General features: G+C 51.3%; 2 protein-coding genes across 2 annotated transcripts in view; both read left to right on the top strand.

Moving 5' to 3' along the window:
* The first annotated feature begins 564 nt into the window (after positions 1–564).
* Positions 565–7,170, top strand: LOC128346057 (kelch-like protein 23). Its single transcript, XM_053298934.1, has 2 exons — positions 565–1,633; positions 6,684–7,170. The coding sequence occupies exons 1-2, from the start codon at positions 715–717 to the stop codon at positions 7,097–7,099; spliced, it is 1,335 nt and encodes a 444-aa protein (XP_053154909.1). The 5' UTR covers positions 565–714; the 3' UTR covers positions 7,100–7,170.
* Positions 7,171–22,561: 15,391 nt separating this feature from the next.
* Positions 22,562–27,728, top strand: part of ADAMTSL5 (ADAMTS like 5) — a 43,362-nt gene continuing 38,195 nt past the window's right edge. Inside the window, exon 1 of the mRNA XM_053287839.1 lies at positions 22,562–23,250. Within this exon, the coding sequence (XP_053143814.1) occupies positions 23,114–23,250 (137 nt within the window). The 5' untranslated portion in view covers positions 22,562–23,113. The remainder of the gene's footprint in view (positions 23,251–27,728) is intronic.

Raw genomic sequence — 27,728 nt, 5'->3', positions numbered from 1 at the left:
GAGAGAGATTCCTGCCTGCAACCTTGGAGAAGCCGCTGCCAGTCCTTGTAGACAATCCTGAGCCAGATGGACCAATGGTCTGACTCAGTAGAATGAACTTAGGCAGCTGTTTTCTGCCCAGTCAAACTCTTAGGAACATAGGAATCTGCCTTAGACTGTGTCAGACCCTTACTTAATCCATCTAGCCCAGTACTGTCTACACTGACTGGCAGTGGCTCTCCAAGGTTTCAGGCAGGAGTCTTTCCCAGCCCTACCTGGAGATGCTGCCAGGGATTGAACCTGGGACCTTCTGCATGCAAGGCAGATGCTCTGCCACTGTGCAATATCCCCATCCCCTAAGGGGCGTATCCTACAGCACTCACATGTCGTCACTCATCCAAATGCAAACCATGGCATATGCTGCTTAGCAAAGGGGACAATTCAGGCTCACTCCTGCAAGACCAGCTCTCCACCCCTGCAAGGAGCAGCTCTTCCCCACTCAGGTTGGGACAACGTTGCTGCAAACCAACCAGCCAGCTGCAATAGCAGCTGCTTGATGGGGGAAGTCCAAGCAAGCAGGCAGAGGATCAGGAGAGAGTGGGTCTATTTATAGGGTCAGACAGTCACTTCTATATTGGTCCCAGACTGCCAGCCACAATTCCGAGGCCTTTATGGGAACCAAGAGCACTGAACAGGGAGGACATAATCTGTGATCGGCCTGTTTGTGCAGGCAGCATGGCCAGCCAGGAGGAGTTTAAGGAAACAGCACTCCAGGCAAACCCAGAAGGTGACACCATCCTGGAGGTGGGAGGGAAGCTGTTTCCTGTCAACAGGTGGGCTCTGGCATGCCACAGCCGGTACTTTGAGGCCATGTTCTTTGGGGGCACCAAGGAGCGCACCGAACGGCATATTCAGATCAGAGGGGTTGAGGTGGAACCGTTCCAGGCCCTTCTGAGCTTCACACGGACGGGCACCATCCACATCACGCGGCACAACGTTACTGACCTCCTGGAGGCCGCTGACTTCCTCCAGTTTGAGCGTGCCAAGAAGCACTGCGAGAAGTTTCTAGAAAGGGAGCTCCATGTCTCCAACTGCCTCAGCCTGATGGCCTATGCCCAGCACTTTGCCTGTACAGAGCTCTGTCCGGCAGCCCTCTACGTGGCCCTCACTCACTGGGCCGAAGTGGCCACCCAGGAGGAGTTCGAGGAGCTCTCCAAAGAAAAGTTATTGGAGCTGCTGCACAGCGACGACCTCTTTGTGGCCCGCGAGGAAGTGGCCTTTGACACGGTGATACGGTGGGTGACCACGGACCTGGCGGGCCGGGAGAAGGACTTCCTGGAACTGGTTGGCCTTGTCCGGGTCCCTTTCCTGAGCCTCTCCTTCCTGGACCTCCTGGTGAAGCGCAGCAAGCGCTCTGGGGGGGACGCCTCGGCTCAGCTGGTGAAGAAGCTGGACAGCTGCCCGCCCCCCAGCTGGAGAGACGTGGCCCAGTTGCCCTGCAGCAGCCGGAGCTACGAGACTCTCTACGTGCTGGCTGGGAAGCATGACAAGGAGCAGCAGGAGCTCTTCCAGTTCCACCCCAAGACCGGCACGTGGCAGCCTTGTGCTCCCCTCCAGCGCAAGAACCTTACCCAGTGTGCTGTGGCTGCAGTAGGTAACTCCTTGGTGCTTGAGAGCAGCAGTGGGCGGGGGGGGGGGGGGCTGACTGGCAGCATCTGTCCTAGTTTCCACATCTTTATTGATTAGATTTACAAACCGCCTGATATGAGACCTCTTCAGGCAGCTTACATACAATTCAGACATTTAAAAACAGTCAACTATTAAAACAATGAAAAGCAATGAAAACAGTTAAAACAACACTATTAAAATGTTAATTGAAAGTGTGAAGAAACAGGTGTGTCTTAATTGCTTTCTTGCTTTTCACATTCCAAAGTCCTGGAGCGACCATGGGGGAAAGGCTGGTTTTGAGTCACCACCCAATGAGCCAGTCAGGGGCATAACTATCATAGGGCAAGGGGAGGCAGTTGTCTGGGGGCCCACTGCCTTGGGGGGCCCCCAGAGGCAAGTCTCATGACTGACTCCCCCAGCCGCACACCTGCCCAGGCTTCCTTCAGTTGTCTTTATCCTCCAGAATTGATGTGAGTGTTAAGACCTGGAGCTACCAGAACAGCATGTTTTTCTCTAGTACCATTAAATGCCTTGCATCGTCCACAATTTACAAAACCTTTGTAAAAATAATTTAGGATGATGTTCTATTGTGGCACATAGGATATATCTCTGTCTCTGTCTCTGTCTCTGTCACTGTCTCTCTATCTAAACTATAAATAAATGAATTTTACTATGCTTTTTGTTACCACTATTCAGCCTCATTTAAGATTTTTTTACTTCATGAGCTGAGCTTCAGTGAGGGGGGCCCATTTTAAAATCTTGTCTCTGGGCCCACTCCAACCTTGCTACACCCCTGGAGCCAGTGGCAACTGCAACCAGATCTCTCCTGGGTGCTTTCCAGGCTAGCTACTGGAACAGCAGCAAAATGCCTCTATTTGGGGGCAAGTCACATTCAGAATGTAAACAGCAGGGAGAGCAGTCTTGCAGCAACTAACAACCCGAAAAAACAGCAACTTTTCCACGCTGGATATATGACGTCCTTGCTCTATATCACAGCGATTAAATTCACAACAAGGCATAGGAAATGTGAACGGCACCCTGCTGTCTGTGTAGGGACTGGGGTGTCACGATGCAGGAAGTGTGGAAGCACACTTCCGAGATATGTCCTGACCCCATTGTAGGGTCTAGTCTGGAAAGCACCCAGATCTCAGTAGGTGGCAAGGGGCTGGGGTGGTGGGAGAGAGGTTCATGGTGCTTGCTTTCTTTCTTAAAAAATAATAATAATAACATACTTTTTATTTTTCACAACTATTAAATATCATGGCTTAGCCAAAAAAGAGAAAAGCGGGGGGGGGGAGCACAATTATAGGTCAACTATATTAAATTACTCCAAATGAAAAAGTTGATTGTCTTGTATCTTGTTATTCCAGAAATTGATAAGAAGGAGGCACTTTCTTAATACCATGGGTGCAAGCTGTTAAAAGCTTTATATGTAATAACCAGCACTTTGTATTTCACCCAGATAATAATTAAAATCAGGAACCAATTAAAAGCAGATTAAAATTACAATTAAAGCTAAATACCTTTGACAGCCGGGCTAAAACGATGGGTCTTGAAAGCTCTCCTGAAGGCCTCCAGGGAAGACAATCCTCTCATATCCATAGGGAGCGTGTTCCCCCACCTAGGGGCGACAACCGAGGGGTCTCTTTAGGTTGCCCCAAAGACCAACCTGGATTCTGCATTCTGCATCAGTTGCCATTTCTGGACGACATACAAAGGCAGCCTAACATCATAGAGTACACACCACAATAGCCAAACCTGAAGGTTACCAACTGTTTTAAGGCCTTGGCAACTGAGCCCAGGAAGTTGCCGTCTTCTGAGTCAGTGCTCGGTATTATCTGCTCTGACCAGCAGCTGCTCTCCAGCCAGCTCTCAGGCAGAGAGAAATACTCTTTTCCCAGTCCTGTCGCTCAGATGCTGGAGATGCTGGCGCTTGAATCTGGGGCCTTCTGCCTTAAACGTCTGTGCTCTGCCACTGAGCTGTGTCCCCACCAGCTAAAAGGAAAAGAGCAAAGTTGTAGGGTTTTGCTCATGGTGAATATCTGGTGCTATCATGTCTATACTGTCAGTTCCTTGGTCTGCCTCATCCCTTCCTATGGTCTCTCTGACTGGCAGCAGCTCTGCAGGGCCCCCAGTGGAGAGACCTTTTCTAGCCCTGTTGTCTTTTTCACCGGGGGTGGCTGGAGCTAGGATTTTCTGCATGGAGATGAACTGCTGTGCCCCAGAGCTATGGCCCACCCCCAAGAAGATATGGATCTGCCTTACGCTGAGTTGGACCCTCGCTCCTCTTGCTTGGCGCTGTGTCCTCTGACTGGCAGCTGCAGCAGGGGTGTAACTATGATAGGGCAAGGGGAGATAGTTGTCTGGGGGCCCACTGCCTTGGGGGGCCCCCCAGAGGCAAGTCACATGACTGACTCCCCCAGCCTCACACTCACCCGGGCTTCCTTCAGTTGTATTCATCCTCCGGAATTGATGTGAGTGTTAAGACCTAGAGCTACCAGAACAGCATGTCTTTCTCTGGTACCATTAAATGACTTGCATCGTCCACAATTTACAAAACCTTTAAAAAAATAATTTAGGATGATGTTCTATTGTGGCACATAGGTTATATGTGCCACAATTTTACTATGCCACTATTACCACTATTCAGTCTCATTTAAGATTTCTTTACTTCATGAGCTGAGCTTCAGTGAGGGTGGGGGCATTTTAAAATCTTGTCTCTAGGCCCACTCCAACCTTGCTACGCCCCTGAGCTGCAGCTCTCCAGATCTCAAAGAGGGAGCGGTCTCTCTCTTCCTCCGCCTTGCTGCCAGCCAGTCTTTGAAATGGAGGTGTCTATGCAGGATTTTATACACTCCAGGGTTTAAGGCATTTTGTGAAGGCTCGTCCCACACAAATACCCAGTGGGACACGCTGCAGTCTCCCCTGCTGCCACCCATTTGAGTACTCCTCAGATACTTCAGCGCCCTGAGGAATTTCCTCCCTTTCAATAGATGGAGTGTTGGCATTGGTGTGGTTCCACACAAAGGCGCTTTCCAGATTACACCCTACAACAGTGTCACTGTTAAGTGTGTCCGTACTGCCTGTGTTTCAACATTGCAGTTGCTGCGCTGTTAGCAAGGTGCCGTTCACATTTCCAATACCTTCTTTCGGATTAAACCTTTGTGTTACAGTACTACAACGTTGTAAAAATAAAGCTGTATGTTCCCTGTTGTGGGAGGTCTGCACAAGCTAGAAAAGACTGCTCCCTCGGTTGGTGGCTTTGCGCAACCCCCTTTATTTACAGTTTCAAGACAATCCTGCCAGGCCAAAGTAAACTACCGCTGAACAGTAGGAAAGCCCAAAGTGAGATTAGCTACTACTCAGGGGCGTAACTATAATAGGGCAAGGGGAGACAGTTGTCTGGGGGCCCAATGCCTTGCCCCCCCCCGAGGCAAGTCACATGACTGACTCCCCCAGCCACACATCTGCCCGGGCTTCCTTCAGTTGTATTCATCCTCTAAAACTGATATGAGTGTTAAGACCTGGAGCTACCAGAACAGCATGTCTTTCTGTAGTACCCTTAAATGACTTGCATTGTCCACAATTTACAAAAGCTTTTAAAATATAATTTAGGATGATGTTCTACTGTGGCACATAGGTGTTATATAAAAAAATAAATTTTACTATGCTTCTTGTTACCACTATTCAGCCTAATTTAAGATTTCTTTACTTCATGAGCTGAGCTTCGGGGCAGGGGGCATTTAAAAATCTTGTCTCTGGGCCCACTCCAACCTTGCCTCGCCCCTCTACTACTGTTGTAACAAGACAGTAAGTGGATAACTAGGTGTATTTAAGCAGGGAGATTTGAGTATATAAAGCTGAACGCGGTATGTTCTGTCTTAAAATGTGTTCAGGGTAGCTGGGCTTCATCCAGATCCCCATCAAAACTCTGCTCCGGGTTCCCTCTGTCCATCCCAATAACACTCACGCATGGCACTCCCTCCCTCACTGGGGAACCTTCTTGACGCAAGCCTCCAGATAAAAGGGAGCTTTTAAAATGTCCTTCGCTGGCCTCTGAGGGCAGGTAACATCAGCATGCTGTCCCCAGGGGCGTGGGGCCTGAGCACCTCACCAAAGGAGCTTTGCCAGCAGAGAAACCTTACCTTCAGGGAGCCTGGCAGTTAAAGGCCCCCACTAGAGGAGGATTAGACTGAAGTCTCCAGGGCTGAGGCAGCACGAAAGGCAAGGCCCAGGACAGCAGGTGGGCAGCTGTGGCAGAATTTTTTGGGCTCAACCAGTTGTGGGGGGAGCAGCAGTGCCATGCCCCCTGTGTCCATGTCAGATGCAGGCAGAGGTGTAACTATAGGGGGGCAGGGGGGGCACGTGCCCCGGGCGCCATCTTTTCTGGTCACATGGGGGGCGCCGCCATGACAAAATTTTTTTATTTTATTTTTTTAATTTTTTTGTTAATACAAATGTTTCCTGCTCAGTGCAGCAGCGCTGCAGCAGTCAAGGGAGCACGTCAGAGCCCCCTCCCCCACGAGCGGTCCCTTCCGCGCCGCCCACGCCCCCCCATTGCTTTGCTGGCGTCTGGCGGCCAGTCAGTGGCCTGGCATGGCGGCGGCAGCGGGCGCTTGTGAGGAAAAACCTAAGTATAATGTAGTATGTTGGGGGCGCGGGGGGGCGCCATTTCAGCGCTTGCCCCGGGTGCCGTTTTCCCTAGTTACACCTCTGGATGCAGGGGGAATGGTCTGTGCCGGGATGTGTCCATTCAGCCCCATTGGGAGCTCACACAGCTCCCAAACCTGGGTAGAAAACACTTTTTGATTGTGTGAATGACTTCAATGGATGTCTGAGATGGACCCTTCAGAGGACAGGTTGAACTATCCAAGACAGGAAGCGCCTCCTCGGTCATGTCTATGACTGAGAACGATGGTAGAAACCTGTGTCTTATAAAAAGAAACAAATAAAGGAAGACTGCTGTTTTGGGGGAAGCTTCAGTGGGCTATGACTCCAGCACAACACGCAGAACCCTTGTTTCCTTCTCTCACCAGGGAACTTCCTCTTCGTGACGGGTGGCTACTTCCTGGAGGAGTTTTTCTGGGCCACCGTGGACTGGGTGCTGATCTACAACAGCTGGGACGACAGCTGGCTGGAGGGACCAGCCATGAGGAAGGCTCGGAACAGCCACTGCGCGGTGGGGGTCGGCTTCCACCTGTACGTGATGGGGGGAAGCACCGAAGAGGGAATCGTCCCAGATGTAGAACGCCTGGCACCGACGGATTCCGCGTGGGAGACCAGGAGTCCCCTGGTCCACTCGGTGGAAAGAGCTGGGGCGGTCAGCGTGGGGACACGAATCTATGTCATCTGTGGCCTGGATGAGAATGGAGATGTCTGCCGGGCAGTGCAGAGACTGGACGTGGAGACTGATGTTTGGGATGTCATTTCTTTCTCGCCGCTGCCTAGGTGAGGCTCGACACAGCTTCCCCCATGGGATTCTAGGACAAGTCGGGACCTGCCACAAAACGTTGTGGTGCTTCTCCACCCCTTAAGGGGTCTGTTGCGCCTATTCAGAGTTCTGGCTAACCTGGAACAGGAGCCTTGTAGTGTGGTTTGTGGCTCGCAGAGGTTGGGGAAGGCTTCAGGAGTAGGGGAAAGGGGAAAACACAGCCTAGAGATGTCTATATCAGGAGGTATAGAAACATAGATAGCTGGATTAGATTAGATTAGATTAGATTAGATTAGATTAGATTAGATTAGATTAGATTAGATTAGATTGGATTGAAGGGAGACTTTTTTCCTTTCTTTCTCCTGAAACCTTCTCTAGCTGGCTGTGCTATGAAGTGCTGAAGGACTCAGGTTTGGGGCTGCCTGCTTTGTGGGTACAACACCTTTCAGGCCCATAGCCCCACTAAATGTTGGAGAGGGACAAAAAAGGGGAGAAGGAGCTTATCTGGTCCCCGTCAGTCATAAGTGTTAGCAGCAACGTTCAGTTATTTAAACAATATTTGTTAGTAAGACAATTAGAGGGGCAGGGAAAAATTGGGAGGGTAGGCCCTCTATCCCCCCTGGCTTCTGCACTTTATTGCCTATAGAGAGCAGCTTTGTAAGAGTTGAAAAGAAAAAGAAACTATCCTTTCCCCTTTCTTCCCTTCTAAAACTATCCCAAATGGTATGGAGAGGAGAACTTTACATGTGCATGTACTAATCCTTCCCTCCAGGACACTGTAAGCCAACAGGGGCTCAAGCAAGCCGGTCCTCCTTCCTTCCTAATATTCAGTTTTCCACCACCCGCTCCACCTTTTCAACTGTGACCTTCTGCATTCTACAGATCGTGGGAGCCCACAAGTCCCACAATTGTCCGGCTGAAGCTCTCAATTTGAGGTTTTTTAAGCATTTATTTTTCTTTTAGTTTACAACATAATATACTTCTGCATACCTGTAGTCTCCCATATTTTTGGACTGTGGTGTTTTGTTTCTAAACTAATAGGCACTGGACTGCCTGAGTTCAGAATTGGTGCAAAGGACCACAGTAATATGTTTCCAAAGATCTTCAATCACTTCTCCCACAACTGATGATGCTCCCCTTCCTCTTCCTGCCTTCTTCAGGTACGACCTGTGTGTCACAGCACTGAATGGCGCCATCTACACCATTGGAGGGGGTGCCCTTCGGTTTGACATGGACACAGGCGAATGGACCCCAGTGGAAGCGGAGTGCTTGACCCGCAAGTTCTTCAAGGGTTGCAGCACAGTGAATGGACGGATTTACCTCCTGGGGCAAAGGCAAGGGAACGCGGCCATCCCAAACATGGTGCTCTTGGACCCCTATCTGGATACATGTGAAGAGGTGGACAACAAGCTCCCCTGCCCTCTTCCCATTCACGGGACAGCCTCTATACGGAGATTTGACACGTGGGCATAAACGGACATACCCATTTCTCCCAAAAGGCACACAATAGCTTGGCAGGCTGGTTCAGATTGTGCACTTGTCCTGATCGGTCTTTTCTGCACTTCTCCTGTCCCCCACCCCCAATCCTAGAAGAGGGACGTGTTCTCTGAGGCCCTACCTTGGAAGCCCCAATTCAAAAGAGAGAGAAGAGACTGTTTGCCTGTGTACAGATGCACACCATGATGATTTCAGCAGTGAGCCTGCTATGGAAGCACCCTCCCCGCAGCTGTGACGCACCTAGGACATTCTCCCCGGATCAGATTCAAGGGAGGGACCTTTAGTCCCTGTCTGAGAAGCTAGATTTGCACAGCGTTGATTGGCTAGCCCTGGCATCAGTCACAAGAAGGTGTTGGAGAATGTCCCTGCATTGTGTCTGACACCCCCCTTTCCTCACATTTGGGTATACTGTACATCCTTTTTGGTTAGAAATCTTCAGAAACATTCTGTTACTTCTTCCTATGGATTTGCCCCTGAAATTGTCTTACATGCTCTCACATGCCTCTCTTCCTCCCTAGGTGGTCAGCGCAAATTTTCAGAGAGCAGTAGGCTTGTTGACATGATTATTAAAAGCAGTCGGCTCATTCACTCCAGTCCTACCCTAGTGCAGGAGCTGTGCACACTCCTGTTTTCTGATTGTCAGAGAGTGGAAAACAAGGTTAGAGGAGGGGAGTTTGATTATGCACTAAGCCCCAGTTGTGTAGGACGAGCACACCCTACCCAGACTCCGCCCCCAGCTTCAGAAGGAGGTAGGAGAAAAAACAGTCCTACCCAGCTGGGGCTTAGCGCACGATCACGCTCCCTGCCTCCGACCTTGATTTCAACTCATAGAGGATCAGGGAACATGCACAACTCCTGAATTCCACCCTGCCCAGGGGTGTTGTGCTGCAAGGACTGGCAAGGAAACAGTCCCAGCACTTTTTCTCTCCAGAGTCTCAGCAGGGATGTAAAGCCCTTTGCTTTCTCAATGGAAATAATCTGCTGCTCTTGCCATTCTAGGTATCTATTAGCATTCTTCCTGTCTTAGGGACATAAGAAGCTGCATTAGATTGAATCAGACCATTGTTCCATCTAGCTCAGTCTTGTCTGCACTGACTGGCAGTGGCTCTCCATGGTTTCAAGCGCAGGAGTCTTTCCCAGCCCTACCTGGAGATGCTGCCAAGGATTGAACCTGAGATTGTCAGTATGCACATCCTACGGTAGACCACTGTCAGGGCATCCTAAAACGAATGACAGGAAATGCCCACTGAAATGCATTGGTCCCTTCCAAAAGGCTATGGAATGCATGGAATTGCCAAATGGCCATTCCTATGGCATTCCTATGGCCATTTAGAAGGAACCAGTGCATTTCAGTGGGCACTTCCTGTCATTCATTCTAATACATACCCCTAGAGTCTACATGATCCTTGACATGATCCTTGAGCCTCCCAATTATTGTATTGAGTGGTGTGGCCATTAGGATGGGCATGATTGTCTTGGTGGGTGTGGCTATGGGGGCTTTCATGGAGAGCGCCTGCATTTCTGAATCTGAGACTACATCACTGGTCCTGCCCCATCAATCATTGTGTGAAAGAGTCTAGAGACTATTATTAGGGGTACATACAGTAGATGCCTTGTGGTTCTGAGACAGTTTGCTATGAGCTGAGAGGTGGCCCAAGGCAACATTCTCCCTGCCGTCTCCCTCCCCTCATCTTTGCACTGATGCCCTGACAGTGAGTTTTCTATGCAATGGGAATTTGTGGAACAGTGCTTGTGGTTCTTAGTTTAGACACTAGAGGGTATCCATGCTCTTAAGCCACAGGCTCTGGGAGCCAGTGTTCCCTGTAACAGGGATTCCCAGAGGTTGACTACAACTGCCATCAACCCCACCTGCAGTGGCATTTGGCTGGGGATGATAGGAGTTGTAGTCAACAACTTCTGGGAACTCTTGTTACAGGAAACACTACCTGGAAGTTTTTCACACCCAGCTTTTAGTTCACATCTCTTCTAGAATGAAAGTGTGTGTTCACATATTGGCCAAATTTACCCTGAAGTCAGTTCAGGTTTTTCATCGGGCGTTAGAGTGTAGCCCAATTTATATCTGCAGTTTTTAAAAAATCACTTTTTGCGTTGGTTTTTGGGGGCAACTTCGAACTCGCAGTGAAGCCTCTCAGAAAACCTGTGGTAAAGCCTGCTGTTTGGGAAAACTCCCAGGACTGACCTTCACTGAGAACTCATCCACTTCAGCACTAGGACACTCTTGGTGTGATCAGCACCTTCTGGAGAGAACGAATGCTCATTGTGACCTTTTTGACAAGGTTTACTCCCCAGAGAAGGAAAATAGGCATTGCGAGATTTTCTGTTTTCAGTGTGCTACGGTTTGATTGTCCTCACCATTGGATCTGTACTAGTGGCCGAGTTTGCAGTGATGTTTTGAAAGCTTTTTAAAAGTTTAAAAACACAAAAACGACTATAAACATTTATTGATGTCAGAGGAATGGAAATGAAAATTGATAGGAATGTCCACCAAAAATTACTCCATATAGAGAGTACACCAGTTTGTTCATTGTTACCCTACTCCTGATCCTAACTCTTTGCTCTGTGCAAAAATGACTGCAATTTTACCCTAATCGTTTGAGGGTGGAATAATGAAGAGGTTATAACACAGAGAAAGCTGTATCAATGCTATCACATAATCTCCATCTCGGGCTGTGGTGGGGGGCATTGCCAAAAATCACTATGAACATTTGTCCCCTGAGATTTATTTATTTATATAACAGATTTGTATACCACCCACTACCGAAGTCTCTAGGTTGATTGTCTTGTATCTTGTTATTCCAGAAATTGATAAGAAGGAGGCACTTTCTTAATACCATGGGTGCAAGCTGTTAAAAGCTTTATATGTAATAACCAGCACTTTGTATTTCACCCAGAAATATATCAGTAGCCCGTAAAGTTCTTTTAGAACAGAAATAATATCTATCTATCTATCTGTCTGTCTATCTGTCTGTCTGTCTGTCTAATTCATATATACACACACACACACAACCCCCCCCCCCCAAATTTAACAATTGAAACATAAAAAGATCAAATCAAAATACCCATAAAAACTACAAAATACCTTAAAAGCTTAGCGAAGAAATGTGTCTTTAAAGGTTGATTGATTGATTGATTGATTAAATGCCGTCAAGTCAATGTCTCCTCTTAGCACCCACATAGATAGATTCTCTCCTGGATGATCCGTCTTCAGCTTGGCCTTTTAGTTTTCTCAGTGGTGCATTCATTGCTGTCGTAATCGAGTCCATCCACCTTGCTGCTGGCCGTCCTCTTCTTCTCTTTCCATCAACTTTCCTCAGCATTATGGACTTCTCAAGGGAGCTGGATCTTTGCATAATGTGTCCGAAGTATGATAGTTTGAGCCTGGTTATTTGTGCCTGGAGTGAAAATTCTGGATTGATTTGTTCTATGAGCCATTGGTTTGTTTTCCTGGCTGTCCATGGTATTTTCAAAAGTCTTCTCCAGAACCAAAGTTCAAAAGCATCAATGCTTTTTCTGTCTTGCTTCTTCAAAGTCCAGCTTTTGCATCCATAGAGTGTCACAGGAAAAACCATTGTCCAAATGATTCTAATCTTTGTAGGTGTAGACTACGGCATTTAAATATCCTTTCCAAGGTCTTCATTGCAACCCTTCCAAGTGCTAGTCTGTGGCGTTTTTCTTGACTGCTGGATCCTTTACTGTTGACGGTCAATCCTAAAAGGCAAATGCTATCCATCACTTCAGTGTCTTCAGTGTCAATTCTGAGGCTGATTGCTGCACCCCACTGTCATTAGTTTCGTCTTCTTGACATTTAATCGTAGTCCCATTTTTTCACTGTGCTCCTTGACCTTAGTGGTTAGGGTGGTACTAATGGCCGAAATGCGTGGGCCTGGCTCATGGACTACAACTGCTTGCTCAGTTGCGGTCCAAAAATGCACGTTTCAGAGTTGGGTGAGGTGCCAGGCACTGTAATGTGGCCTTATGTGCAGGATACACTGTTGCTTCCTAGCAACTGATAACCAAGACTTATTGCCGCTTAACATGGCGGTTCCGTTGCACCAGCTATCATCATCTCTTCTCCTGCTGGATCAGAGGAAAGAACCATCTGGTACATAAGAACATAGATAGGAACAGCCCTGCTGGATCAGGCACAGGGAAGGGCCTGTTTAGTCCAGCATCCTGTTTCACACAGTGGCCCACCAGATGCCTCTGGAAGCCACAGGCAGGAGTTGAAGGCATGCCCTCTCTCCTGCTGTTACTCCCCTGCAACTGCTACTCGGAGGCATCCTGCCTTTGAGGCTGGAGATGGCCTATAGCCTTCCAACTAATAGACGTTCATAGGCCTCTCCTCCAAGAAGTTATCTTGGGGTCATGGTGGACAGCTCGTTGAAAATGTTGACTCGATGTGCAGCAGCTGTGAAAAAGGCCAATTCCAGGCTAGGGATCATTAGGAAGGGGCCTGAAAATAAAACTGCTAATATTATAAAGCCCTTATACAAAACTATGGTGCAGCCACACCTGGAGTACTGCGTACAATTCTAGTCACCACATCTAAAAAATGACATTGTAGGACTGGAAAAGGTGCAGAAGAGGGCAACCAAGATGATCAGGGGCCTAGAGCACCTTTCTAATGAGGCAAAGCTACAACACCTGGGACTATTTAGTTTAGAAAAAAGGCGACTGCGGGGAGACATGATAGAGGTCTATAAAATCATGCATGATGTAGAGAAAGTGGATAGAGAGAAATTCTTCTCCCTCTCCCATAACACTAGAACCAGGGGTCATCCCATGAAATTGATTGCCAGAAAATCTAGGACCAACAAACAGAAGTACTTCTCCACACAACGGATCATCAACTTGTGGAATTCTCTGCCACGAGATGTGATGACAGCTAACAACCTGGATGGCTTTAAGAGGGGTTTGGATAACTTCATGGAGGAGAGGTCTACCATTGGCTATTAGTTGGAGGACTATAGGCCACCTCCAGCCTCAAAGGCAGGATGCCTCTGAGTACCAGTTGCAGGGGAGCAACAGCAGGAGAGAGGGCATGCCCTCAACTCCTGCCTGTGGCTTCCAGCGGCATCTGGTGGGCCACTGTGTGAAACAGGATGCTGGACTAGATGGGCCTTGGGCCTGTTCCAGCAGGGCTGATCTTATGACTGTCTGGCTCAGGATAGAGCCTCTCCCACTCCATTTCCATCTCAGATGTTCTCAGCTTGAGGCTACAAAAAAGGCCTTTCATTTTGTGGCTGGTGGGCTATTTGCTCCTGCCCCACTTTCCCTCACAGTCCTGCAGCTGCCCACCCCCATCAGAGGCCTCTAAGGGGTCTTAGGTGAGGACTATATGGTGATATATGATGCCACATGTTCCCACATGTTCCAGCGGCCCCTATGTATCCCTCTCTAAATATATCCTGGCCAGTGGCCATAATCCCAGTTACGTAAATCTCTGTCCCATTTCCCCCCCCTCTGTTTGCCTTTTGGGGGAAAGGCAGGGGTGTCCTCCTTAAAAGGTGGGAGCCCTTGGGGGTCCAGCTCCCACAGCAGATTTCAAGAACATGATGTTTTCTGCCCCAAGACAACAAACACCTTCTTGGGTCTTTAAATCAGTGGGGAATGAGGTCTATCTTAGAGGAAAGGAATGCAGTAGGCAGAAGATTGAGGACCTTCAGCAAGGTGCAACTAAGGTAAAGTGTGCCATCAAGTCGATTTCAACTCCTGGCACCCGAAGAGCCCTGTGGCTCTCTTTTGGTAGAATACAGGAGGGGTTTACCATTGCTATCTTCTGCACAGTACGAGATGATGCCTTTCAGCACCTGCCCTATATAGGTGTTTCCCATAGTCTGGGAAACATACCAGCGGGGATTTGAACCATCAACCTTCTGCATATTAGTCAAGCATTTCCCCACTGCGCCACTTAAGGTGGTCTAAGGTGCAACTAGAAGGGAGTTAATTAGAAGAGAGGTGTTTCCAGAGGGTCCCTGTTTTCACCTGTAAAACCTTGGAGGGGCTGAGCTATCGGCACAGAGTGGTGGCATCTGGCCTGGAGCGCTCCCAGCCAATCCTTCAGAGGGGACACTGCCCACTCCCCTGACCCCTGAGCTAGCCGTCTTATCTAGTTGTCTGCCAACATCTGCCTTTTCCAGACAGATTCAAGTGTATCTTCCCAGCTGCAAAAACTCTTTTTAAAAATAGTTTCCCCAGAAAGCTGGAAGTTGTTTTGCACGCTCCAGCAGTCTGCGGTGCATGCTGTTCTTTGGAGTTCCTGAAGTTGCTCTTTGCCAGCCGCTTTGCTGCGTGTGTGTGTGTGTGTGTGTGTGTGTGTGTGTGTGTTCGTGCTCGTGCTCGTGCTCGTGCTCAGACTCATCTCACAAACTTCTCGGCTGTGTTTCAGCTAAAACCTGCCCATACCCTCAGACCTCAGCACAACTGGTTCTCAGGGTAGATGCTGTATCCAGCGCCCACTCGGGGCGCAATTGGGTGGATATGTTATGAGAAAATGGGTCATCCCAAGAAGAGGGGCCACCGAGGGCCCTTCGCCTGTCTCTGTCCCTCACCTGACTCATAAGAACATAAGAACAGCCCTGCTGGATCAGGCCCAAGGGAGCCCATGTAGTCCAGCATCCTGTTTCGCACAGTGGCCCACCAGATGCTGCTGGAAGCCGCAGGCAGGAGTTGAGGGCAGGCCCGCCCTCCTGCTGTTACTCCCCTGCAACTGGTACCCAGAGGCATCCTGCCTTTGAAGCTGGAGGTGGCCTGTAGCCATTGATAGACCTCTCCTCCATGAAGTTATCCAAATCCAGACTCTCCCGCCTGTCTGCCCTCCTCCTGCTCCTGTCCACAGCCACCACTTCTCAGCTCCCTTGCACAACAGTAACAGGCTGTGTGTCCTCTTTCCTCTCTTGTTCACTCAAGTCCTTACCATTTTACGAGCCAGCTGGGAGGTGGCAGTCGCAGCAGTGGGCAGGAGCAGGAGGAAAAGCGAGAGCAACCTAGAGTGGCCAGGTGCCACACTGCCCCATAGACAACGTTGTGCTAAGTGGGAGGTGTTGTTGGGGGCACTTTGTGGCCAGGGCAGGGGATTGCATTGGCAGCTGCCGGCACACACAAAAAGGTTTAAAATGTAGGGGGTGCCTATGGTGCTTCAAAGGGGTTGGGGAGCCAACATTGAACATGGGCCCCTGACCAGTGGCTGTGACCATCTCTGACCAGCGGGGATGGATAGGGCCAGTTGCTCCCCCCCCACACTAAATAAAGAGAATCATCACTTTTAAAAGGTGCCTGTTTGCTCAGTTAGCAGGGGGAATGGGATGTCTCTTAATATTTACAGGGGTCAAATCCTTAATGTTGGCATGGCAACAGCCTGGTTAAGGTGCTGCTCTTCCATGGATCCCAAAGTCTGGGGGTTGTGTGTCTGAACAGAACAAACAGAGCATGGGCTCCTGACCCTGCTATGCCGCTGCGCCCACTCTTCCATTCTGTGCTTTCCCCATTCAGACAGACCACTCTGGCAGCAGGTTGTCTGCACGTTTTTAGTGGTGCATCTATATTTATTTATTTTTAAATTAGATCCAGATGTTTTCTACCCGTCCAGGCAGCGAAAAACATACAAAAATACATAATAAAATAATCAAATGCCATTATCCAGGAACATCATGCGGTGCGAAGCAACTGGGCAAGAGAGCTCACAGCTGGATGGCGTTAAAAGAATTAGCTTCAGTTTGCATAAGTTGTTTGGGTAGCGTTGGCTGCATGTTTTGTTGTTTTGTTTAGGCATCCCCCCCCCACTACACCCACATGCACGCACACAGTTTTCCTGCAGCATAGGGCACACTTTGCCTTTGTAGGGAATATAAAAGGTATTCCCTTTATAGGGAATACGAATATGACGAATAGTTATATACTACAATGAATATTTATTTGCTGCTTTTCAACAAAAATTCCCAAAATGGTTTACATAGAAACAAACAAATAAAATGGCTCCCTGTCCCCAAAGGGCTCACAATCTTAAAACAAAAACAAAAAAAGACAACAGCAACAGTCACTGGAGGGATGCTGTGCTGGGGATGGATAGGGCCAGTTGCTCCCCCCCACTGCTAAAGAGAGAGTCACCACTTTTAACAGGTGCTAACTTTGCTCATTTAGCAGGGAATTAGGGATGTCTCTTAATATTTACAGGGGTCAAATCCTTTATGCTGGCATGGCAAGAGCCTGCTCTTCCATGGATCCCAAAGTCTGGTGGTTGTGTGTCAGAACAGAAGCCACTGAGAGAGCCTGGAGAATCCAACAGCCTTTGCCTTCCATGTGACCTTCCAGTGAACTGACACATTTTCAGGTATTTCCTCTACAATTCTGAGGACTTGGCAAAATGAAAGCCACAAGACATTACTGTGCCAGAGGAGATGCTCTGTAATTTCGAGCTTGTCCTATGCACAAGTCAATGATATTCCTCACTCTGCACAGGAGAAACACCTGACTGGGAGTGGAGAAAGTGTCCAAGGAATCGGAGGTCTCTTTCTCACCATGATGCACCTCCCAGGGGATTGTAGTGCCTGTCCCAGAGTGCAAGATTTTAAGGATTAGAAACATTCCAATGGAAATCTGGATCCTTCTGCTTAGAACCATCTGGAGGTGAGTGAATCCAGGGCCAGTTCTAGAGTTTTAGCTGGCAGCTGCCTTAGGCAAAATATGACTGTGGTGCTTTGGGTTAATCCATTCCTTGATCCAGGCCAGATTTTGAATGGGGCTTGTATTCCAGTCCTGGAGTAGAGGCGGAGATAACAAATAGCCAGCAGCAAGAGAACAGAAAAGCAGACTGCACTTGCCTCTCTGTACATAATATCTATTTCATTAAACTATTAATATTCCTGATCCCACTCCACTGCCTTGTCCTTGCATACCACAACTTTTTCTCTTGGATTCTACAATGACTGAGAAGTGTGGAGCCCTGTGTGTGCCCAGTGGGCTGTAGGGCAGAGACGGGACTCCACACTCCTTGTCTGGGGTGTTGGCGGGGTGCCAGGTGCGGAGGCAGGCTGGCTGGCTGCTGGCTGGCAGCAGCCTGTGTTTGGCCTCTGCCATGGCCCCCTTGGCCCCGCCCCCCACGTCAGACGTCAGACGCCAGAACTAGGGGACTGGCTAGCCACAGACCCGCATCTGACATCAAATGCAGAGACGTCGTCTCCCTCTCAAATGGGGCCACGCTGCGTTGGGCAGCGTGGGCTGGAAGGACTCTCCCTGCTGCCAATACAGGGTGGGCCAATTTTGGTCTCGAAGGGGGCTATGCAACCCCATTTGGGAGCAAAATAACGCGCGCGCCCCTGTCTGAAGCTGTGAGGCACGGCCCCTGGGGGCAGCAGCCCGGGTTCTTTGAACCTGCTCGCCCAACGGTGGCTCCGCCCCAGGGGTGCCCTCCCTGCCCCCAGTCAGTTGCTTGCTCTCCTCGTCTGCTTAGCAGCCCCCCACCCAAACACAGCCCCCCCCATCACTGCTGCTGTGCGCAGAAGAACTTTCTCCTTTGTTGCCAACTTCTTCTGTATCCTGCCCTACAACAGCTCAGGTAACAAAGTTCTTCTTCTCTGCATGGTGGGTGTGGTGTGGGCTTTGTTTGGACAGGGGGCTGCGAAGCAGGCTAGGAGAGCAAACAGCTGGCTGAGGATACATGTACCACCACCACCACCCAGTCAAGAAATGCAGAGTTTTAAGGGGAGCTGAACCTGGGGTACCCTTTAAAACCTGGCGGTCTAGGTGACTGCTGTTGGAGTTCCTTGGAGTTCCAGTGCATCGACCTTTTGCACTGACTATCCCGATGACCACTAGGGGCATTGGGAGTAGAGATAGTGAGTCAGGGTCTCTCCCTAGCTGTTCTACCTGTCTCCACTCTATGACCCCTGATATGACTCTTCAGATATTTCCTGTGGTGTGTCAGAGTCCCTTCCTTTCCTCTTAGAGAGCAGATGGAAACTCATTATGTAGTTCTTTAGATTAAAGATTAGGTCTTTCCTATCCAAAGGTGCCGGGGGCATAGCTAGGGGGGAGGGGGCACATGTTCACCCCTCTCCCCAGAGGCCCCTTGGAGTGAGGGAGATAATGAAGAAAATAGGGAAGGGTGGAGCTGGGGGCCCCTCAGGAGCTAGAGGGCCCAGGTTCTTTGAACCCATTTGATCAATTGTAGCTACACCCCTGCAAAGGAGTACTTCACCAATAAATCTACTTAGTATTTTATTCTACAAGAATCACCTTGTGTCTTCTCTAAATAGCTGCAACAACTAAACTCTGCATTCTACTCTGTAACTGGAGCGGGTGGCTTCTTTAGTGCTCTAATTAACTGAATAAAAATTACAACCCCCAACGACTGCCTAGATCACCTATACGGGCAGGCCAGCCCCGACCAAACCCTCTGCTGCAACTGGACAGCAACAGACAGACTCTGAATCTCCTCCTTGTGGCTTCCCTCTCCCTTCTCTTAGATCAAGCAGAATGGACCCCCCACACCCACCCAGTTTCCCCACTGCTCCCCTGATGAGGATGCTGGACAACCCGGGGTGTGTCACAAAGCCTACAGGTGCACCCCAGCCTGTTTCCCAGCATGCACTGGAAAGAGATCACTGCCTCCCTTTCCCCTTTCATCCCTCTTATCGCCTGGAAAAAAAAGTGTTATCTTATCTGGCAGCTGTTCTGTCAAGTTCCTGGACTCTTCCCCTAAGGGCTGGAATTAAACCAGGACGCTCCCATCTCCACCCTCCTCAGCCCTGCATGGCTGTTCTTGTTTTTCTGTCCTAAAAGTGAGTTCTTCTCTCACTGGAGGGGAAAAAGAGAAACTTGGAGTCTGAGAAACCGAGTCGAAACCAAGGTCCGTGAAGGTCTATGTTTGGAAATTCAGAAACGGAACCTACAGGCCTCTGCCCACGGACCCATGCTGAAACCAAAGCCCATTAATCTAGTGCAAATATTTTCAATTCAGATCCCATTTCTAAATTTGTCCAAAGGCCAAAAGCACTTTATCACCATGTGCCAAAGCTTAAAATAGTAAATTCTTCCTCTTCCCTGCCCCACCAGGCCCACATTCTGCTCAGTAAATTTTGGCCTTAACTGACTTGCAACTGAACTCTTGCCAAGTTGATGCTGCATTTCTAAGGAACAGGGTAGGGATGTGCAAAACTTTTCTACGTTGATGTGTCGACTCGAAATGGGCCGTTTCAAGCTCGAAACAAAACACCCTTTTAGAACAAAACAACCCCGTTTTGATTCTAAATCTTTCCAGTGCCATTGTGTGTGGGGGGTGTGTGTTTTCCCCATGCTGATTGGTTTTCTGGCACTGACTTCCGATTGGCTTGTGATCTCCTTGTTTTTTACAAAATTTTTAAAAATCGCCTGCTTGGTCATTTCTTTTGTGGGTTGGGTGGTAGCTCCCATCATGTCCTACCACCCAACCCGCTTTGGTGTTCCTAGGAACTACCCATAGGAAACAATGGGGTGTTTCGAGTTTCCCCTAAATGTTTCGAGTTTTGTCTTGTCAAAACAATCGAGTCGGCTGCTGTGAAACGTTTCAGCCGTCTGCGTTTTGTTTCGAGCTCAAAATAAAACACACAATCCATTTTGTGCACATCACCCATGGGTGGCCCTTCCCCGAGTGGAAGGCAGTTGCCACAGACAAAGGCGCACCTAGGCAATTTTGGAGCCTGGACCTACAGCCTTTGGAACCCCCACCCCCAACTGCATCACCCCCCTACACACACACACACCATGACACGCGCAGTATTTTTAACGCGCGGGTTCTTGAGGGCACCAACAGCAACGGCACCTTGGAGAGAAACCTTGGAGAGCTACTGCCAGTCAGTGTAGACAGAATATTGGGCTAGAAAATTCAAGCCTGCTCAACTTAGATCCCCCCCAGCTTTTTTTGAACTACAACTCCCATAATCCCCAGTCACAGTGACCAGTAGCCAGGGATGATGGGAACTGGGGTCTGACTCAGTATAAAGCAGCTTCCTTTGCTCCTGCGTTGTAAATCCACCTGCCAGGATAAGCCTCAATCTGTTTTAAAATCTTGATTCAGAAAGATTTTAAAATGCATCCCACACTCATGCAGTCACTGTGGGAGAGAAGCTCAAAAGTCCAGGGCAGAGGCATTATGACCCCTGGACCTTGGGGTCCTGGTCCGTGGCCTCTAAGGTCCGGGGGGGCTCCGAATGGCCAGGGGGGCCTCCTGCCGCCACCCCGTGCCTGCCCCATTGAGCTGAACCTCTGGTTTTTTTCTTCCATAATTTCAGCCACCATGTGTGCAGCCCGTGACATTACAGGCTTGCGACGATCTATTCCAACTGCACAGGCATGCTGGAGCACCTTGCAGTTCTCAAGAGTGCTGAGCCAGAAGGGAAGCCTGCTTGGCTCACCCCCGGGCCACCCCCCCCCCCATTTCAGCACATGGCAGCTGAAATTATGAAGAAGAAAAATTGGAGGTTGGGCACAGCGGGGCCGGGAGTGGTCTGGGCACCAAAATTACCTGGGTCCTGGGGCACATGGGGTTGGGTCTAAACAAGTACTATGACATGTCTCTGTTTCATCCTCCTGCTTCTGCCTCCACCTCAGAAGGACTCCCTCTTCTTCCATTCCCCCGCATGATCCTGGCCCACAACGTGGGAAAAGACGGCATCCAAGGTTTCTCTGGAAAGCAGAGGCCTCATTCTCTCCAGCGCCTGCGGCAGAACTGGGAACTCTGCCTTTTGCTATAACAAAACAAAGAAGAGGGTGGGGCTGTTGCTCAGTGGTAGAGAGCATCTGCCTCCCATGCAGAAGGCCCCCAGTCCAATCCTGGGATAGGAAACACCTCTAGGTAGGGCTGGGAGAGACTCCTGCCTGAAACCCTGGAGAGCTGCTGCCAGTCAGGGTAGACAATACTGAGCTAGATGGACCAAGGGTCTGACTCAGTATAAGGCAACTGCCTATGATCTTAAGACTGGGTAGAGAGCCGCTGAGCAGAGCTGCTTGTGTTTCAAAGCACACCTGCTGTGGGGAGAGACCATAGCACAAAGGGGATGGGGCCGCAACTCCGTGGCAGAGCATCTGCTTTGGATGCATAAAGTCCCTTGCAACATCTCCAGGTAGGGCTGGAGGAGACTCTTGCCAGAAACCTTGGAGAGCTGCTGCCAGCCAGTGTGGACAATCCTGAGCTAGATAGACCAAGGGTCTGACTCAGTATAAGGCAGCTTCCTAAGCGCCTATGGGACAAAGTTGTGCTTTTTGTATCTGGAAAGCCGGTTTGAAGACAGCAAGGGTTGGAATGAGACCAAATCCCGGAATCTTTCCGCCTTTCTCCCATGCCGATGCGCCTGGGCTTGCTGCTATAAACTCTGAGTTTTAAGTGGGTGTGATTATTTATACTTCCCCTAATGCACGCACACACACACACACACACACACACTGCCACTATCAGTTGTCAACACTTGCAAATTATACTGGAGACAAAACAAGGAGCCCCAGGGGCGGGGGCAATCATATTTTTTTCGTTATGATCGATGTCCATTGATTTATTTGGATCGCGCGCGGCTTCAAGTGACTGCGTTTTCTGAGTGTAAGAGGATTTGATTTCTCTTTGTTGTTCATGACAGCATATTAATGATAGTAATACTTTTTTAAAAAAATCTTCCTTCCACTTCCGGGACATTTCCACAAGCACCCCTGATCTCCCTCGCCCCACAAATGGGATATTTGCACTTTGGTGGAGTTCCGGCTCCGTCGCCTTCTTCAGCTCGGGAGTGAACCCTGGCTTGCCTTCTCCCCCCCCCCACTCCCCCCCTGCGATGCGGTGACATTTTCCACCTCTCCCCCTCCCCGGGCGTTTATTTATAGCGTCTCTTCCATGCACGTGTTTGGCAGAAAGCCTGGAAAATGATCTTGGGGACCGAGGGGTTAATATTAATCCCCTTCGTCCTTCCACTCTCCCAGAAATGAGCCGCAGCCTCATCTCGGCCAAGACTACAGGGAATGCGTTTGCCTTGCGCCCCTCGTGCCCCCCCCCCGCCTGCAAGGGGGGCAGAAAGGGGGTGGCCGCCGCCGCGCCGCTATTCGTTGCCACTGCATTGAGGGGAGCCCTGCCAAGGAGGCGGCGGCGGGTTAATGCGAGAGCCGCCTGTCTGCCCGCACCTTACTGAAGCAGGAATCTGAATAGTTGCTGCCTGCAGGGCTGGAACTGAAGGCTGAACACGGTCGGGAACATCGGCGGGCGGGGGAGAGAGGAGGCGGCGGCGGCGAAAAGCCAGCGGGGGATTCCACACAGAGCCCTTGCTGCTGCTTGCTGAGACCCCACCCTGCTCCCTCCCGCGGGACGCGCTCCAGCCCGGCCGGGACAGGCAGCTGCGCGCAGGCATGCGGGGCTTTCCGCGGTGCGGAGCTGGCGGCAGGAGCCTCCGCTACCAGGGCACCTGGGCTTGATCCGAGGCGGGGCAAACACGCACCCCTCGCCAGACTGATTCCTCCAGGCTCCCGGGATCAAAAGGGGCCCGGCTCCCCCTGGCAGAGACGATGCAGGTGGTGGAAGGCGGGCCCTCGAAGGAGGGGGGCGCCGGTCTTTGGCGGAGAGGCGGCCCCCCGTGGGGCAGCAGCAGCAGAAGAGGCTGGAAGCGGGAGCCACCTTGCCCGCAGCCCCTGAGCGCCTGCTGGTGAGTCGCTTTCCGCCTACCCGGCCCGGGCCACCTCTAAGCTCCGCCAACCGGGTGAGGGAGAGGGGGCAGGTTACAGCGGGGGGAACGGAGGCTCAGCAAAGGGCAGGAGCGCAGGGGAATGCGAGTCTGCCTCACATCTTGGGGCTTTTATTTTTAAGGAACACGCCCCCCCCCTTCCCGAAAAATTGCACCCGGCTGCTGCTCTCTTGTGCCAGAGCTGCAAGGGGCGCATCCGTCCTCCCTGTGGCTCCGGCTCCCTTGATGATGAGACGCTGGCTGCCTCCCGGTGCTCCTCGGGGAATATCTGCAAAAAGAACGCCACCAAGTGCCCTTTCAGAGGGGAATCCAGGACCCAGGTGTCCCCCGGCGGTGGCGGCTCACGCCCTCCTCACGCCTTGCTAGTGAGGAAGGGTCAGAGAGACCAGAATGGAGAACTTGGCTGGATGAGGCTGGGAAGGATCCCGGCCAGGCGGATAGCCAGAGAGGGGAAGAAGCCCTCATACAGGAAGGCAACAGCTCACCTCAACAGCTCGTATCCGGACGTAAGACTGCCTCTGAACACGGAGGCTCCATTCAGCTAGCCTAGGACTTGCAGCTCCATTTCACAGATTCTGTGAAATGGAAACGGAAGCGGACCCACTTAAGCGGAGGGCCCTTGTGAAAAAGCATGAGGTGTGCAAATTGCTTCCCACATTAAAAGTTGAGAGAGGGTGAATGTTACTGAGGAAATACCTAGAAAGGCAAGGCATGTTTTGAAAGAAAGGAGAGGCTTCCTCACTAAAAGGGAACCCCCCTCTCCTGGTGCCTGTTGCTCCTGCGCCCCTTTCCGAGCTGGTGGTAGTCGCACGGGGGACCCACCAAACTCTGCACCCGAGCGTCCTTTCTGAAAGCACCTTCGGGACACCTTGCCTGGGGTCCAGCTGAGCAGTCATCCCGCCGGAAATGTATAGAGGTCGTGGGTGACTCTTTAGGATTCCAATCCCCGGAGTGCGCTCCAAACCTTCCAGAAACAGCGGGGGGGGGGGAGGACTGGGCGCCGCGGTTGCAGAAGAAAGATGGATCAGAGTCTCACCTCTGTAAATCCGCGAAAGGAGGCTCTCGCCATGTCGTTTTGGGGCCTGGAAAGGCCGTGGGCCCGCCCCTTCTTTGAATCTGGAGCTCACTTCAACCGTGCCAAACTTGGCCCCTAGGTTGCTGCACTTGCCACTTGAGTATCCCGCCTTGTGTCCTTAGCGCCGCCTCCATTGGTGTCAATATTTGAACAAGTGCCCACAAAGAGAGGGCATAGAATCCTCCGCTCGAGTGACCTTGGAAGCCCTGCTCGGTTTCCAAGATATGCTGGAGATAACACCTGAGGAGGACGGAGGTAAAGGCATTTTGTTCGTGCTCAGAGGCCCGCTCTCCACCAGTTCCAGGAAAGGGCCAGAACGAGAAGCGAGTCTAGTTTTCCTGCTCCATAACCTGCTTCTGTTCTCTGCTCTGCAGACATCCGAGGAGTGTTTTCCACCCAGGGCCTACCACGGTCCGACTCCAGGCCAGGCCCCGTGCCCTCCCCTGGCGCATGATGAGCCACCCAAAGGGCAGGCAGCAGCAGCGCATGCCGGCTTCTCTTGGTGCGCAAGGGAAGGGACTGGAGCGCCTGCAGGGCCGTCTGGGCAGCTGCCTCCCGCCGGCCAGCCGCTGCCGCCCCGGGTGGGCTTTCTGGGGGAAGAGGATGAAAGGAGCTCCGCTTCGCCTTGGCCGAAGCCAGCTCCGATTCCCAAAGGGGTTTGTGCCACTTCAGTGCCGGCAGCATAAGGTGGGACAAGCACACTGCTGGCTGAGTCTGCACGTACCGAGCGGGAGGACCGCGGCATTCCGCGAAGGGCTCTGCTTGGCCTCCTCCCTACGACTGCTTGCTTCGCTAATCCCCAGAAAATACCAGCGTGGCTTAACGCACGGAGTGCTCCGCAGCGCTGCAATGCCGGGCGCGGGCTGTTTCCGTTCCCCGTGGCCTTTTGGCCTTCGCTGCTCCCTCGTTGGCACGCAGGCAGGGCCGCTTGGCAAGGAGCCCGTCTGGGCCCTGCGGGACGGGACTCGCGGCTGACTCCCTGTGTTTGGCATGGGGGAAGGAACGTCTCAGGAAAGACGCCACCCCTCCTTCGCCCCCCGCCCTGCAAACCCAATGGCGCCTGCAAGAGGTTCACAGAGCTGAAGGCGGGACCAGCCATTGGGCACCCCCGGTTTCAGTTCAACCCCCCAGGGGCGGGGGAGTCCTCTTGGTCTCGATTTCCCCTGTGTGTACAATGGGTATAAGACATGCGCGTCTCAAACGTGAACTCGCGTGTCCTTTTCTGAGAAGAATGAAATAACTTTTGGCCAAAGCCAGATCTGCCCCCAAACCCGGCTGAGGATGCTCGGAGGAGAGGGAACAACGCCTCACTTTGGAACTATCTAAACTTTGCCACGTGTTGCGGGTTTCTGCCTATTGCGCTGTACAAATAATTAAAACACCCGCCCCTGTCCCAGTGAGCTCCCTATCGAAAAACAAGCAAGCAGGCAAGCAAGCAAACAAACAAAACTAACAGGTGTAGTTCTTAAATCCATCTCATCTCCCACAAGGACTAGAAACTTGATTTGCGGGAAACTTGGGACTTTCCAGATTATTCTTCCAAGCAGAGCCCCTTCCTGCTCTCGAAATAACTTGAGGAAGCTGAGCCATAAATCCATAAACGATTTTGGGGTGGGGGAAGGGTTGAGAGACGCCAGAGCTCCGCACTTTCCCGGGGCGCACGAACTCGCCAGGCGGCGGTGAGTCACCCAGGGCTGCTCCCAACAGACTTGAGGCTCGGAGCAATGACAGACGAGATCTCGCCGGCTTTCTCCGCTGGGGATGGATGATGGATGACCTCGGGGAGCAGCCAGCCTTCTGCAGTCAGAAGAAACCAGGAAAAAAAATTGAAAGGGGGCACAGAAAGAGCAAAGTGCATGTAGGGGTGGGCGAGCTGCGTCCCACACATTATATGTTTGGAACAGAAATGGGATGGGGCAGACTGCTCTTCTGAGGGGGCTCTTGCCCACGCCCCAGTCGCCCTTGCAGCCCTCCGACCGCGGGGGTCTGCTCAGTTTGCCCTTAGACGTCAGGCCGTTGCACCCGGGAAGCAAGATGCAGGCGCCGCTCTGGCGTTTTCAGCCCGCGGGGGTCTGCTCTTCCGCTACCCATCCGCAGATCCGGTGGTCAGCGTCCAGAGCAGAGGTGCCAAGCAGGGGGCAGCCCTGCCTGGCTCCCACTGCGCCCCACCCCTCGTCGCCTCCTTCTCGGGGACGGACTAGGAGCCGAGTCTAGGAGAGCCTTCTGCACATGCTCAGAGGTACTCTTACTCCCCTTCATTCAGAAGCCCTGGGAATTGAGACTGCAATGCCAGACTCGACATTTGTCGTCAGCTCCCAAACAATCCGCTACTACGCCGCCACAACACCCCCGAAGGCCGGAACTGAGGTGTCGCTTGCCGGGACGCATCGTCTGAATGCCGAAGGGCCTGGGTCTGGGCTTGGCTTGTCGGGCTCTGTTTTCAGCCTCCCCGGGGCGGGAAGCTCGAGCTGCCGCCTTGGGGCAATTCTTCCCCGCCCTTTCCCACCACTCCCAGGGGGGCGTCTGCACCGCCTCTTCCTCCTCCCCCTCTGCCTTCTTGGGGCCTTTGCTTTTGCTATCTGGGGAGCGCCTAATAGGCCCGAATCCACTGCGCTCCTCTGTGGCACCAAAACCCACCTTGTTCGTGCAGCTCAAACTTCCGGAGGACTAGAACTTCCTCCATCGAGTGTGGAAAGGTGGAGAGAGAGCGAGAGCTGGACCTGGATGTGGACTGGAAACAAAAAGAGATGAGTAGCAGCCAGGCCAGAATGCAAGAGGTACAGCTCCTGAACTGCCCCCCATGAGCCCATGGGTTGCAAAAGGAGTCCAGGGACCCACTCCCAGCAGTGGCCCTTGATCGCCAGGCAACCTTCCTGAGGTAGCCAGGCAGATTTTTTTGTATTTATTTTCACATGTAGGTCCCGCTCTTCCTCCAAGGAGCCCAGAGGTTATGCCCATGGTTATGCTTATCCTCACAACAACCCTGTGAGGTAGGTTAAGCTCAGCTGGCTCTGGCCCAGAGCCACCCAGTGAGTTTAATGGATGAACTGGGGATTTGTTCTCGGGTCTCCTGATCCTAGTCCAATATAACCATTACACCATGCTGGCTCATGTGAGAGCATCATTCAAAAGGCAGGGGTATACAACTTCAAAGTAAATTAAACAGAAGGATTAAGGGAAATTGCCAGGAGACGGACGGACTGACTGACAGACAGAAAGGGAATTCTACTAGCGGGGAGAGGCCGGTGTTCCTCAAATGTCTAGGGCAGGGGTGGGCAACTTTTGACTCTCCAGTGGCTGCTGCTCTTCCACTATTGTGGCTGGGGAGGATGGGAGTTGTAGTTCAGCAACAGCTGGAGTGCCA

This window comes from Hemicordylus capensis, chromosome 2 (assembly GCF_027244095.1).
Source record: "Hemicordylus capensis ecotype Gifberg chromosome 2, rHemCap1.1.pri, whole genome shotgun sequence".
Taxonomy (NCBI): Eukaryota; Metazoa; Chordata; class Lepidosauria; order Squamata; family Cordylidae; genus Hemicordylus; species Hemicordylus capensis.
Note: the sequence above shows the minus strand (reverse complement) of the source record. Positions and strands in the feature narration are given on the sequence as shown.